General features: G+C 39.6%; 1 protein-coding gene and 1 long non-coding RNA gene across 2 annotated transcripts; both read left to right on the top strand.

Moving 5' to 3' along the window:
* Positions 1-431: 431 nt before the first annotated feature.
* LOC133213888 (uncharacterized) lies at positions 432-2419 on the top strand. The gene is made up of 2 exons (XM_061356487.1): positions 432-1571; positions 2271-2419. The coding sequence occupies exons 1-2, from the start codon at positions 1421-1423 to the stop codon at positions 2417-2419; spliced, it is 300 nt and encodes a 99-aa protein (XP_061212471.1). The 5' UTR covers positions 432-1420.
* A 667-nt stretch (positions 2420-3086) lies between these two features.
* LOC133213898 (uncharacterized) lies at positions 3087-5109 on the top strand. The gene is made up of 3 exons (XR_009725929.1): positions 3087-3248; positions 4609-4690; positions 4859-5109. It is a non-coding gene; the product is annotated as an uncharacterized LOC133213898 (long non-coding RNA).
* The last annotated feature ends 9280 nt before the right edge of the window (positions 5110-14389 follow it).

The raw sequence follows: 14389 nt of genomic DNA, 5'->3' as shown, positions 1-14389 counted from the left end.
TTTGGGTCAGGTGTCCTGTCTGTGCTTCCTCCCGGCTTCCTGTCCCCCTCCCCACTCACAGAACATGAGAGACTGAAAAGTCCTTGCTCAGAGTAAGAGCTACGGAGCAACAACTAAAACACCGGTGTGTTATCAGCATTGTTCTCAGACTGAAGCCAAAACACAGCCCTATACCACCTACTAGAAATAAAATTAACTGTTACAGCTGAAACCAGGACAATTAATAATGTACAGTGTTTCTTTCTCCTTGCAGCATTCTCCCTTGTATACTTCTGATATGTATCACACCCATCAATCCACAGTTAAACATTCACTACCATCAAGTTTTCAACATGTAACATTGCACACCATTTATGTTCCCTCCCTGACTTCACATATCCATCCTGCTGCCTAACCCCACCGTTTTATCTGTTCACTTAACATATCTTCCTATTCATGCAGATGATACTGATACTTCCTAAACATCATGGTTATTGATTTTCTATCTTGTAACTCACAAAAAAATCGCATTATTCACTCCCATCTGTGAAGATCAGGGGAAACTATCAGTCAAAACTGTCTGCCTAGCAATGTAGTCTAATATAAGTGATCTGCACGAGGCAACAGATTGCTTTGCATGAATGGGCTGATGGAGCAAACTCACCCTTTTAAGATACTTTTTCTTGGAAATACTTTAAGACCAGTGTGACAGTAGCATATCTTCTCCTGCACTTACATGACTCTGCAAAATGTGCTTTGGCAGAAAGCAGCACTACCAGCAGCCAAACTCACAATTTCCTTTCACAACTGGCAGGAAGCATTACCAGTTATTTTAAAATCCTATCCACTTTAAATGCAAAAATCACATTTGATTCCAAGCAGTGAGAACACATACCTAAGAAATGATGTGTCATTGATGTTCAATGACCCCCACCTTGTTTCAGCCTTCCTTTTAGCCCTCTCCTAAGTTCTCCCAGCAACAGAAAGCTCATAAGCTCATTGTAATACAGATGACTGCAGGGTGTGCTAATGATTAATAAAATTCACTGGAAAGGTTTGAAAAAAAATGCAAATAACTCTAAAGCATGCAACATATTTATTCCAAGAAATTGTACCCCCTGTGCTTTTAGTATCACAGCTCCTTTCTCTAGAAGGGTGTTCTGTTTCTGTTGTTCCTCATCTGTATGGTCATAGGAGGACACTGGACTCTTTTGAGAACAGGACTATAGGAGTTGTGTAAGTGAAGAACTTTAGTGTAATGAAAAACCATAACTTATTCACAAGTTAATTAACAGTTAACTGAATTTCTTAAGCCTTGCATTTTTTGAACAGAAATGTTATGGGTATATTTTTTACCTTACCTAAGTTCAACATGTAAAGTTTACTCCACTATTGACTTTAATGTTGTGATTGTGGGCTTGACAATTTATCTGGTGTTATCATGTATTTTTCTTTTCAAGTGCAGTATGAAGCTAATTTACCAAATTTTGTGACAAGTTACTCCAGAGATCCTTTAAATCTGAAGTTAATATCACAGAATTTAAACAGAGGTAAGTCCTTGACATTCACTGTGTTAAAGAAATTAGAGATCAGTATGTGAACAGTAGGGAGCAGGAGTAACGGGTGTAGAACCCCTCTAACTCACAGTGACCTCAAAAGAAGCTTGAAGACCAAAGAGCAATATTTTCTCCTAAGTGTCAATATCAGAGACAGTCTGCTTCCTAACTCTAAATAACAGGCTTGGATTACAGAAAATACACTAGTTCACTCAGGCAAAGACACTAAGCTTTAATGATACCTGATACAAGCAGGATAATTAGCTCAAAAACTCTGCTTCCCAATGTAGACTTGCTGATAAGACTGAAATTTCAACCTTGTAATGGTGGTTTACTCCCAGGCAACTGAGTCAAGTCCAATGTCTGTTATCCTCATTGTAGATACAATAGTCCATATCTGCATTCCTGCTGTGGTGGATAGTCCATAATGGGATGTCTGCCCTTTAGTGTAAATTTTGTAGCTTGACCTCTTCTAAGGATAACTTATTTGAAAATAATTAACTACACATTAGTCAAAACACACGCACACATACATACCATGGCATATAAACCACTACTTTCTTTGTACATTCACAGCAAGGCCATGGACAGAGTATTTTTTTGCTTATAATCTTTACTGTATATATCTGGGTTCTCTTTTTGTGCAATCCTATCTGGTAAACAATAAACACTGTTTTTCAAATCCCAGATAGTTTGTCATATAGCTTATAAATACTGTTTACTTATTATTTTCAGATCCTGGACTTGAACCACTGAAAGGAAAGCAAAAGAACTCTGGTCGGAGATTTCTTACATACAAGACTTGTGAAAACAAATGGGATACATGGCTGCTGCTACCAAAGAATCCCTGGCCACCTAAATCTGCTTCATTTACAGGTAGTTGATTAAAAGACAACTTTCTGTTTTTCTCTGAATCAAAAGCTTTTTAAAATTACTATTCTAATTATTTTTATTACTAGTAGTAGTATTACTTCTGAATTACAATGATTTCAGAGTGTTTTGGATCATCAATGAGAACGTCAGCGTTTCCACCCATGAGAAGTTTGTTGTAGACGAGATGGAAAAAAATGGTGTATTCTATGGGAAGTTTCCCCCCCAGGACTCTGGCAGCCAGGCATGGGGACTGTGTTGGAGGGCACTGTAAAGTGTTAACAACCCAGGAACATTGAAGGACAGGTGTGCTGGCAGCTAAAAATGTGTCTCCTAACACATTAAAAAGCTGTCCCACTTTCTACTTGCCTTAGAAAACCGCTCACCAAGATCCTGCTTTGAGTAAGGGTTACTCCTCAAGAGTAATCTCTTTCAAGAGATATGACAAGCAGACATACAGATTCTGACCGTGCTCAGACGGGTGCATTTTGCCAAGATGCACAGGCTATTCCACAAAGATCAGTGTTGCAAACCACACATTTTCACTGCTTCATCTCATTTTTACAGTTTGCTGTAAACCTGCATTTTCTCCCATCATGTTTGGCATTAGCTTCATATGACCTTGTAGGGTGATGGCTGTATTTAAATGTCAATGTTTTTCCTTTCACAGGAACTTCAGCCTATACAGAATGGTGCTCAAAAGAAAGCAATGTGATATGGATTCCATACCATTATCCACATTAACGTAGCAACCCTCTGGTCCTAAGAAATATGTTCATCTCACATGCTATGGAAGACACTAGTGGTCCTGAGTTGTGTCTTTTGTATATCCTGTGATGTCAGGTATGAGGTGTTTGAGAGCCCTGGCCCACTGTAACAAAGCAGTCTTAGATCAAACAGTACAAAACCTGGCACAGAGAGCCCCCTTTATCAGTGATGTTCACATATTTTAACAAAATGCCTGGGGTTTACTGTAAACACCAGCATGGAACAGAAACACACTAAATGCACTTTGTCTGGTTTATTAGTGAGTATTTTACCTCTTTCCCTTATCAGGTTCTGATTTCTGATGTAACATGAAAGGCAGTATTACTATCTCTTTCTGCTTAACAAATTTCTCTCTATATATATATTTCTCTGTATTGCTAAAAATTACTTACTAAGTCTTTAATTCATTGATTCTTTTCTCTAACTAGTCCCTCAAGTATCTGAAGGTAAAATAAATGGCACAGCCCATCACAGTCCTGAGAACTAGAGAGGCTGAGTGCCATCATGAACTTACTTTGAAAACTCCCTGTCCTTGCCACCCAAGTGCTGGTGATCAGCAGATAGTGCCAGAATGAATCTCCTACACTTCTTCCTTTCATAGGAACTGTTAATTACTAAGGATTGACAGCTGAAATCTCAACATGGTCAGATAGTTTGAATTCCTATTATAATCAGTGTAGGGGGGTGTTGAGTGAAACAGAAGCACTTTTTAGTCATAGTCTGTATTGCTGAGGACTTTAGAGGCATATCCAGAGCTAGACTTGGACTCAAATCTCTAGATTTAAACGGTAAATAAGCTACACAAAAAGTGCACTTCAGATAGTGATTTAGCATAAGGAAATTGTATGTTGGATTATTTTGCCCCTTCCAAAAGACAAAAAGCTACACATCACTGTGGAAAGCCTGGGATGCTAGGAAGAATCCCTTAAGCAATAATCTCATGACTCTGTGTGCACTGGCGTTTCTCCAGAATCTCCCAGATGTAACGCTTAGTGAAAAAGACAAAAAGTATAAAATGCTCATACTAGAAAAGAGCATATTTTTTGTTAAAGAGAGCTTCCTACAAGGCAGGGACATCTCCAGACACTTGGTTGAAATTTGGGGTTCCTCACATTTGGGTTTGGAAAGAATAAAGTCACTAGTCTGCCTGGGAATACCCTATTTTCTGAACATGAGGCAAACCCAGTCTGGGAAATGATGCTTTCTCTGTGCATGGCAAAGGAAAGATTTAGGACAAATTCTATTTCAGAAGTTATTAGGATCTGGACCTCTTTTTGGTAGACATAATCATAATATAATAGCATTTTATTTATGCTATCATGGATAATGATAAAAATTTAGCTAGGCTTACACATAGCAATAGAGGTGACAGTATAATAATATGATGCCCATAGCAGTCCTTCAAAGGAATGCCACTGACTTTGTCTTTTTGCAGATGGGGAAAAAGAAGCCCAGAGCAGGTAAATGAATTGCCCCAAAAGCATGAGGGAAGAGTCCATTACAGCCAACTCTTACAGGTAACCTTGATCTCTTATCACACATGTGGAGGTATTTCCAGTGTTCTTGAGGAAAAAAAGGAATAAACTTGTCTTTGACATCTGTGCATGACACCTTGTCTTTAAAAATGTAGATGACAGAGGTGTATCTTCATTCTGATCCTTTTTGACCCTTGTGTTTGCTTGCAGTGGGAAGTGAGACAGACGGGCATGTTACGGACACTCATTTCCTGGCTTAGGCAACTTCACTCTTTAATTAGAGGAGCCAGGAAAAAAGCCACAGAGCTGCTCTGCGCTGAGGAGAGCACAAGTTGCTAGAGCCTCTGGGGTACATAAGGCTATTAAGGAAACCAAGGTACCTGCAATAAGTCTATTTATGCATGGATAATGCTCTTTACTTCTAAATATCCAATAACAGATGTCCTAAGAACCTAAACTGAGAGTTGTAAACATAACGAACAGTGCCTTGAAAATGCTGGCTTTTTGTTCAACTGTTTTGATGCAATTACACTATACACCTTTATCATACGCAATATATACAACTAAGCAAAAAACTGTTCCTGTTAAGAACCCTATAAAGAAGTATGAAGTTTTCTTCTCTAACAGCACAGGTTTGGTAGGAAGCGGCTTAAAGACCATTACTGCTAGTGACAGGATAGATACCTTGCTTCCAGATTTCCACAGGTGTGTGACATCCAGCTGACGCTTTTGTGAAGGGCAGATGTAATGCTGCCATCCAGCTGTGCAGCTAGAAACCCCCATTACCCTGCCAGGCTTACCAGTACAATGCAGTGGCTTGGTCTGTAGGAATTGGTGATGGTGCTGTTCAACATGGAGATTTAGGTGCTCTCCGGACAGCAGTTCTGCATCTGCTGCACTGTTGGCTCGGTGCACTCCAGCACCCAGCAGAGCCCACCAGCCTTTTGTTGTGTCTCCGTGTACTACTCTCCATTGCAAAGGTTTACAGCTGCACCTGGATGAAACAGAGAACCTGAGCAGAGCATTGTGGTAACTCTTCATGCTGGCCCCACCTTAGAACTGGAGTTCTGTCAGAGTCCAAAGGGGGCTGAGGCTCCCCGCTCAGAGCTGTTTGCCATTCAGATTGATCTCCATCTCCTCTCACACGCTTTGCAAAGCTCTTGAAATGTGGGGTTTGTATCAAGGACTGGCTGAAGCGGTGTCCTCATGCCTCAGCAGCTGGAGATACATGTAAAATCTCTTAATCCTTGTTATTTTTGCATTCTCATTGTGGGGGTGCAAATGCCCTGTAAATCTTGCTGACAGCTACATCAGCCATTTGGCACACAGTCAACTGTGGCGTAGTCACCTCTTGCTCCAGTGTATGAGAAATGACCAGTATCCATCACCAACAATGCCAAGTGATCTAAAATCTGTTTTAGTCCATTGGTACTCTTCCATTGACTTTGGTGTACTTTGGAACAGGCTTACTGAGGTGAATACTTTTGTTTGAGGCAGCACTATTGGATTGTTCCTTTAGAAATGCTTTATGAAAACCTCTACAGCTTATATAAATGCGGAGAGTGAATATCAATACTTTCTAAAATACTAAATGGATGAGGCAGGGTTACAGGTTTACTGTAAATACTGTGATCTCAAAAATGACCACAAGAAGCAAGTGTTTCACAAGTTTCTCAGATCTGCCACCCATGCATACTGACTCTATAAAGACATATTAGTAGATTCTGTAGGTTATTAATAAAAACATCCCTCACATGTATAAAACTTACCCTTTACTATAAAACAGACAGAAAGCTTTTAAGGCCTCTGTTCAGGATGTCCTCCACCCTCTCACTGCACATTCAATGTTATCCCTAAAGTATTTTGGGCTAGATTTAACCATGTGAATGATTTACCTACTCATGTGAATGATTACCATGCAGATTAAAATCAGTGTTTGAATTATACACAGGACTCCTAATTCCAGTCTAAGCTATGTCAACATTTCTGTAAGTTTTTTATATTTCATTTGCCATGAATTTATGCCCAAATTCAACTAAAAGACAATTTTCTCTATCCTTCCTCCATCACAAACACATACATTTGAAAAATTAAGCACACACACATGGAGTACTCAGCTGGTCAGCAGAAAGTACTGTCAGTACTGAAAGTATTAATATCCTTGTCACACTAAGCCTTTGAAATACCAAATCTCATGCCTTTCCTGTGGAACAAATTCATAAATAGACATGAAACAGTCAACCTAACAGTTGGCTAACAATCTAAGTTTAAAGAATTGTGTGGCTGCCCCATCCCTGGCAGTGTTCAAGGCCAGGTTGGACGGGGCTACTGGAAGGTGTCCTTGCCTGTGGCAGTGGAGATGCCTGTGGTGGAGGCAGTGGAGAACTAGATGAGCTTTAAGGTCCCTTTCAACCCAAAACTTTCTATGATTCTATGAAGATCTTTTTGAGACCTGATTTACAAAAGCTGATTGCAGATAGCAGATTTGCTTGAAATAATAAAAATAAGTATCTCGTATTGACCACAATTAAAATTAACATACTGGAAAAAAATGTAAAGAATCATTTTCTGCCAGATACTTCTCTGCTCCATTAATCATTGCTTTGAGCATTGCATTATACCTTATCATGTTACGGTGATAACAGAGTAATTTTATTACCTTTGTAACACAGCTGCAGCTAGCCAACACTTTTCTGGTTAGTTCATCTCAGGAAGAAAAATACTAATTTGTTTTTATTCAAAAGGGACTGTTTTCAGAAAGGCACTAACTGCATCCAAAGAGACACATAGGAGAGCTTGCAATGCTAAATAAATGAGTGAAGCTGAAATGAGAAGTGTTCATTTAGGTAAGACTAATACTGTCTTACTTCGCCGCCGACTGCTTCAACAGCTCAGGAAGTGTGGGAAGCTCTCTGGCTGAATTTTGCACAGACCATGGTGAAGGGCAACAAGCAGAGAGGAGACTGGGAGAAGGGGAGTAGGGAGCTATGGGGAGAGGGCTTTGGAGGGGGCAGCTGGATGCCCACAGGCCAGCAGGAAAGGCTGTTGTTGCTGCAGGATGCCTGTACGTAGTTCTTTTAATAAAAAGCCAGTTCAGTTTTAATACCATGGGATTTCCTCAAGTTACAAACCAACAGGCAGAGCATGAAACACACAAGGTCTGTTCTGTAACTGTTTTAAACATGAAGCTTTATAAACATTGAAGTGCTACTTTTCCTCCACAGAGGCCTTTTCTTAGTTGGAAAAATAAAACAAGGAAGTGTCTGTCATGTAGGTTGTACTAAAATTATACTTAGTACAATAAACTTATCTGTAATAGCAGACAGCTGACTCTACCTCTCATATTTTACTTTGTAAAGAGAAACAGTTATTTTCTTTTTCTTCCTACGTAGTTGAAGAAGATAGTAGCCAAGTAGTGATGATATTCCTTGAATGTTCATCTCAAGATATGCATAGGAAAACAGCAATCACCTGGCACCAGTGGAAAGTCAAAACATGGAGACATACACAGATGTGTTCCTGTACGTGTTTCCCTGACAGGGTAATCTTTCTTCATGATTCTGTACCTTTGAAAGTAAATAGCAAACAGTGTTATTGGTGAAAATAACTAGAAACAGAGAAAGGCAAAGGATACCAAAGGGATTTTTCTTTTCCAAAACAGAGGAAATTTTCTGACCTTGTGGAAAAAGCAAGGAAGGAAAGGGAATATAATAGCCTTAAAATAGTGTATCAATATGCACTCTTCACTCTGATCATGTCTCTAAAAACTGGTTGGCATGGCCTGTGTGAAACATGAGCCCAAGCACCCAGAGGCTTTGGAATACATAATGTTCCTGCTCCGGCAGGGGGATTGGACTAGATGATCTTTTGAGGTCCCTTCCAATCTCTAACCTACTGTGATACTGTGATACTGTGATGTTGGCTACCTTGCACTGATCAAGGAACGTGTTTCTCTTGACTATAGGAAGAGTTGAGCAAAGCCTTAAGTGACTTCCAGATCTGGAACTTCAAGCACACAGTCCAATGTGCATAGTGTTGTGTTGCTGTGTCATTGAGGAAATAAGAACATGAAATTTATTAATTTATTTCTTGACTTCATTGCTCTGGTTTGGTTGGTTTGGTTTGGTTTTTACCTGTCATCACACAGTTTATCACAGTTTCACACCACTGTAGGTCCCATAAGGGTGGGCATCTCCTAGTCTTTTATTCTGTTCAGGATTTTATTTTTAAAAGTAGTATTTTGAGAAATATGCTCCAAGAAGTCATATAGGAAGAAGGAATGGTTTGGATAGCGACAATATTTACGTTTGGCTTCTAGACAGATCTAGTTGAGAAAGCTCCAGAGCAGAGCTTGGAAACATAGGACAGGAGAGTGCCAGAGACCTCAGAACATTGCACCAGGATGGTGGGATGGGATTATGTTAGCAGGATAAACTGGAGACCCAGGGAAAAGAGGTACCTAAACTAATGATCTGGGGGATAAGCTGAAGAACTAAAGGTGCTTTATAGCTGTTCAGTTGTTTTATTCTGTAAGACGCAAATGCTGTAGTTCTGTTTGGGAGCACAAATATATACAGTATCATTGACACAAAGGAAATGGGGGGGATAAATATTGGAGCTCTTATTGGATTCATCTATTCTGGGAACTATGACTAATGCTAGCTAGGATTGAGGGTGTGTAAATAATCTGAACATTTCACTGTCTCACATCAATTAAGCATTTTACCTTCCATTTTATTTTATTGGGTATCCACACTTTTATAGTGGACAATCAAATTAGAGTCAGAACAGGGTCTGTTGTGTCCCTGAGGACATGCCTTCTCTAGAACAATAGGCTCCATGCTTTCTATGCATAGTGCTATTCGGAAAACAGGGAGGTTGGGCCCTTTTTCAGTAAGCATGTCTCAAACTTTTGAAACAGAAATCAGTCCCAAGCTTTGATTTAAAATAGATCTTTCTTAGGCCTCATGGGCAGCAACAAGACCTCATCTTGAACATGCAGTACCGAAAGATAATTGTTTTAGAAGCTGCCTCCTGCAGGTCTGCATATCTCAGCAGCTTTTTAGCAAATTTGTATTCTTGCAATATTTCAGAGAAAAAGAAGTTGATTTTATAAATCTGGTGACCCTGATATAGAAACAAATTTAGGGATGCCTTTGTTCTCCTTCAGACAGCTTTGCTTTTAGAACTGCTAAACTCAGTGGGCAGATCTCCAATAAATGTCAGTGACCTTAGAAACTACTCAGTAGCTTTCCTGCCCTCTTCAACTGAAGCAGTGCTGAGGGTGTTTATTTCAAGATGCTGCGACAGGACTCTTGTTAGTGATCTTAGTGTTTTGTGCTGGTATAATTACAACACTTCAGGCACTCCTTCCACAAATTTAAGGATATCTTGCTGTAGAGTTATCTATGAGCTTAATGGATGTTGCATATTGAATTAATGGATCCAGACGATGACTGTGCTTTCTTCAAATTGTTGCTTATTTCTCGTGTTTGGGTAAACCTCTTTTCCTTTGTTTTACTTAGATGCTTTTAACTTCAATTACTGTGCTGATGGTAAATGGGAATGGGTCAGTTTCCTGTTTTTTCCAAGTATTCAAAAATCACTTAAACCATCATCAAAACCAGTATGCTGTAACATACAAATAAGAAACTTCAATTATCACTTCTTGGCAATCAAAAAATCATTCTGAAATTATAGTAAGACCAGAAGTACAGTATTTTCAAATCCAAAATGAATAAATACCACTATTTGGCACTTGCAGAATGTCAGTCTATGCAGACAAATTCTGTAACTACCTCATACTTAGCCCTTTTAGGCCATGTATTTTAATTTTATGTGAGAAAGCAAGCAAGAAATCAAGGCTGGGCTCCCTACTGCCTTCCATCCTCTGTGATGCAAAGTGATGTTGCTTCATCTTCTGTAACGGAAAAAAAGTCACCAATCTATCTTACACATTGTCACACTTCTAAAACAGATAGAGGAGCTGGAGCAATCAGCTGATACTGAGCTCTGTGTTATGACAGGGTGTAACCTTTGGTGCACCATGTGAATGACACGAATGCAACCAACCATTTTTCATGGGGCATCTTGTTTCACAGAGCAGTGTGCACACTGAATCCCAGCAATACTGTGGGAATTGGTAAAAGAAAGAGATTTTATAGCAATAATTGAAGTTATCAACAGATATAAAGGGTTTCAATTAAACTTTCTGATGAACAATTTCTGGTCAATACTTCTGAATCTTCCTTAATAAGGAGTGGCCTTTCCATTTTTCACTGATTCATCGAAAACTTGAACTCTGCAAAGAGTTGGAGTTTTTCCCCACCAGACTTGAGATGACTGTAACATAAGGAAGCAAACCTAAGGACCAGTGGGATTATTTTGGTGAAACTCACTGAGCTGTGTATTCATAGAGAACAGCATGATTTATTCCTATGGCAGACCAAATGAGCAGGAAACGTGGACAGGCTGATAAATCATTGATGTGAATGACAGTATTTCTCTGTCTAGATAGCCAAGGTGGGTAAAATTGTGAGTCTGAGAATGTTTTTCTGAATCTTGTCTATTCCCATGACACACAACAAAATGTTGTATCAACATAAAGGAGACCTCCTGTCTCTTGGAAGAGAAAGGATTGCTGAAGGAGTGCTTCAATTCCCTGTTTCTGACTCCTTGAGATACAATATACTGTGGCTTGGGATAACATATAATCAGAATTTCTTGATTAAACTTTAATGCTCCTCATTGAACATTTCAGGGGAAGAACGTACAAAAGGTGCACGGAGATGTAATATACCTCACTTCTCACTAGCCCAGTGTCAAAAATGTTTTCCCAGATGCTTTGACAGAAGCCAATATTCAGAATGTTTCCAGCACCACTGCTGCAGAATGAATTTGGAGAGTTAGAGCTTCTGAGCTGCTGGGCATGCAGTGTCCTTACCTGTACCACTGAAAGTGGTGAGTGCCACTGAAGAATCCCTCACTGCCTGTACAGGGGCACAGACACTGCCATAGTGAGTGAGAGAGCACTCACACAAGCAGGGCAGGATGTAGGCAGGAGACAGCCACTTGCCAAGTGGATCACATAGCATAGCTGTGATCCTACCCTCTCTATGCCTTAGATACCTGCTGTGCACTAAAGCTCTTTATTTGCTCTGGACTTGGAGGATTAAAACCAGACTCTTCTCTAGATGGTAAAGGAGGACTGACTGCTTATGTTAGGGGATGGGTTGAAGCTCTGCATACCTCTCATCTAGTTAGTAGCCTCCCCACTCAAACTTTGCCAGTGAGGAGGAAAGCTGGGTTTCAGTCTTCCTTCAGCAGGTTCTATATTTGCTAAAGCTGGACTATTGAGCAGGATGGTTTGAGGGGTGATGAGAGAATGGAAAGAATTAGCGAGTGTAACATCATTCTAAAGCCTGGTTTTGACAACTGCTTTTTAAGCTGTATGGTCTAATTCTCCTTCTGCTCATACAGTATCAGTGATTTTGGGCTTTTTTTTTTTTTAGGAGTATATCAGAAATAGGAATTTAGCTTAGATCTGTGAACTGACTTATTGATGTGGGATAAATCTGAAATAACACTTGAGTCAGCAACAGAACAGATGAGGACGGGCTGACTTCTGCAACTGGGCAGGAGTGTGCTTTTGACATACATACTCTGTGTACAGCAAACTTTGTAACATGAAACTGGAGTTAAACATCTGTAGTCCCATTGTTGAGGTAGGGTCACAGAGTTCAAGAGGGTATTTGGCATACATGGTGAAGAAGAAATAAGCTTTGTAGAAGGAAACACTTGTGACATTTGAAAATATTCTCTCCTCACATTCCCTTCTCATTCCTTCCATTGTTAGTTCCTGGAATATTAATTCAATGCTGGGCACCAGCCTTGTAGAAGGACTATAACCTTAGACTCCAGCAATCCATACTGAAAGTTATTCCTACTTGAAAAGATGATGGGGCTTAGTTTCTGGAAGCTCATTTGGGTTCCTTGTGCATATCACCTGCAAGCACCACTTTGTTTTGTTGCAATCCCTACCCCAGACTGGGACAAAAATCAGAACTCGGCACATTGCATTCTGTTTTTTCAGATGTGTATATGCACCCACACCCTGCATATAAGCAGTATATTGCAACAATACTGTAAGGGAAGAAGATCCCTTAATGCAACAAAAGAATTTGGAAGTAAGTGAGCAAAATCAAATGGTAAATTTTTTCACAAGTCCTTGATTCTCTGTCATATCAAACCTTTGAACTCACCGTGTTTGTATCTATCTCCACTGTTTTAAGGACTAAATGAGGAGCAGGAACACCTTCTGACACTCCTGTGTGACCTTCCAGTTCCTGGGAAAAAAGTAGGCATTTAAAGATGGCCACACCTCAAGCAGTGCAATCAAGCAGGTAGAAATCTACAGTTTTGTGTTCCTGGTCTGCAACAGGAGCTGATTGCTGTACCTGACCTCCCCCCCGAGAAAAGGGTGTGAGGCAAATTTATTTCCCTTTGTTACTCCAAAGCTGACACAGCACTAGGCCTCTGCCACCCTTCTAGAAAGCCACAGTTGATCAGCAAAACATGATGTTTAGGAACTTAGAACAGAAATCTCTGACAAGTTAAGGTGGTCTGAAAGTCCATTACAGTGCAATTTCTACTGAGGGCAGTAATTACAATTTGACGCAGGACTTCTGAGTCACAAAACCAATAATGTTTTGTAGTCGTCTCCACTTCAAATACTACATCAAAAAACATGCAGAGGCACATAAAAAGTAATTTAAAATATTTTTTCTGAATGTACAAATCCGGGGATACTTTTCATTTTTCTCTGAATTTTTGCTTTTGAATAACTGCATGTTGGAAAGCTTTTTATATTTAAAATGTTATGAAAATCTGTAATGTTAACACTTCCGGTGCTTATTTTTGCTAAAGAAAAAAATAAATGGAAATGGGCCAAGACAAAAGACAGTACTACTTTCTTAAGAAGGGAGATTGCAAAAGCAAGATTTGCAAACAGATAAAAATTAATATTGAAGAGTGAAAACAAGCATCTTGTCACTTCAACTGAAGGTTTTCTTTGAGAAGCCAGTCACTGATTATATAGTTCATAATCCCAAGAAGTCAAATTTTGGCATGAGAAAACTCTGGTGTCAGTATTAACATCCTTTGTGTCCAAGTAATGCCACAGACTTTGAGACAAAACAAACTATTCTTGTGTCTTTAACCTTTGGCCATTGGTGTGTGATACTGGGCACAGTCAATGCTGAACAAACAGCATTAGTGTGGATCTCATGACAGCAAGGGGGATTACAGCTGAGAGCAGCATTTGATCTGTGATTGACTGTGATCTGAAAATGTAAAGCTAGAATAAGGAGATGTAAATTTGACCAACTGGCCTGTGCTATCTGTGCGCAATCTCAGCTTGGCAAGACAGGCAGAACAGGTAGGAGACGTGAGGCTGAATAATACCAGACTGCTTTGAGTTCATGTATGGGCAAAACTCAGTGCAGTTCCAAAGCAAGTCCAACTGGCCAACTTCAAAAGCACTAGTAAAGCCCTACAATTACAGAGTTTGTGGTAAGTTCTACCTGCACTGACCAAAGCAAACTAATGCACAAGAATGCAAAAAGGCATGATATGAAAAAATCTGCTTCATGTAATTATGTGACTAAAAGTGAAAGGAACAACTGGCATAGATGGAAGGGTAAACTTGAGAAATCATTTATGAATATTTCAAAACATCTGATA

Source organism: Neopsephotus bourkii, unplaced genomic scaffold (assembly GCF_033783945.1).
Source record: "Neopsephotus bourkii isolate Nb327-2 ecotype Australia unplaced genomic scaffold, CSIRO-AGI_Nbou_v1 NB_855, whole genome shotgun sequence".
Lineage (NCBI taxonomy): Eukaryota > Metazoa > Chordata > Aves > Psittaciformes > Psittacidae > Neopsephotus > Neopsephotus bourkii.
Note: the sequence above shows the minus strand (reverse complement) of the source record. Positions and strands in the feature narration are given on the sequence as shown.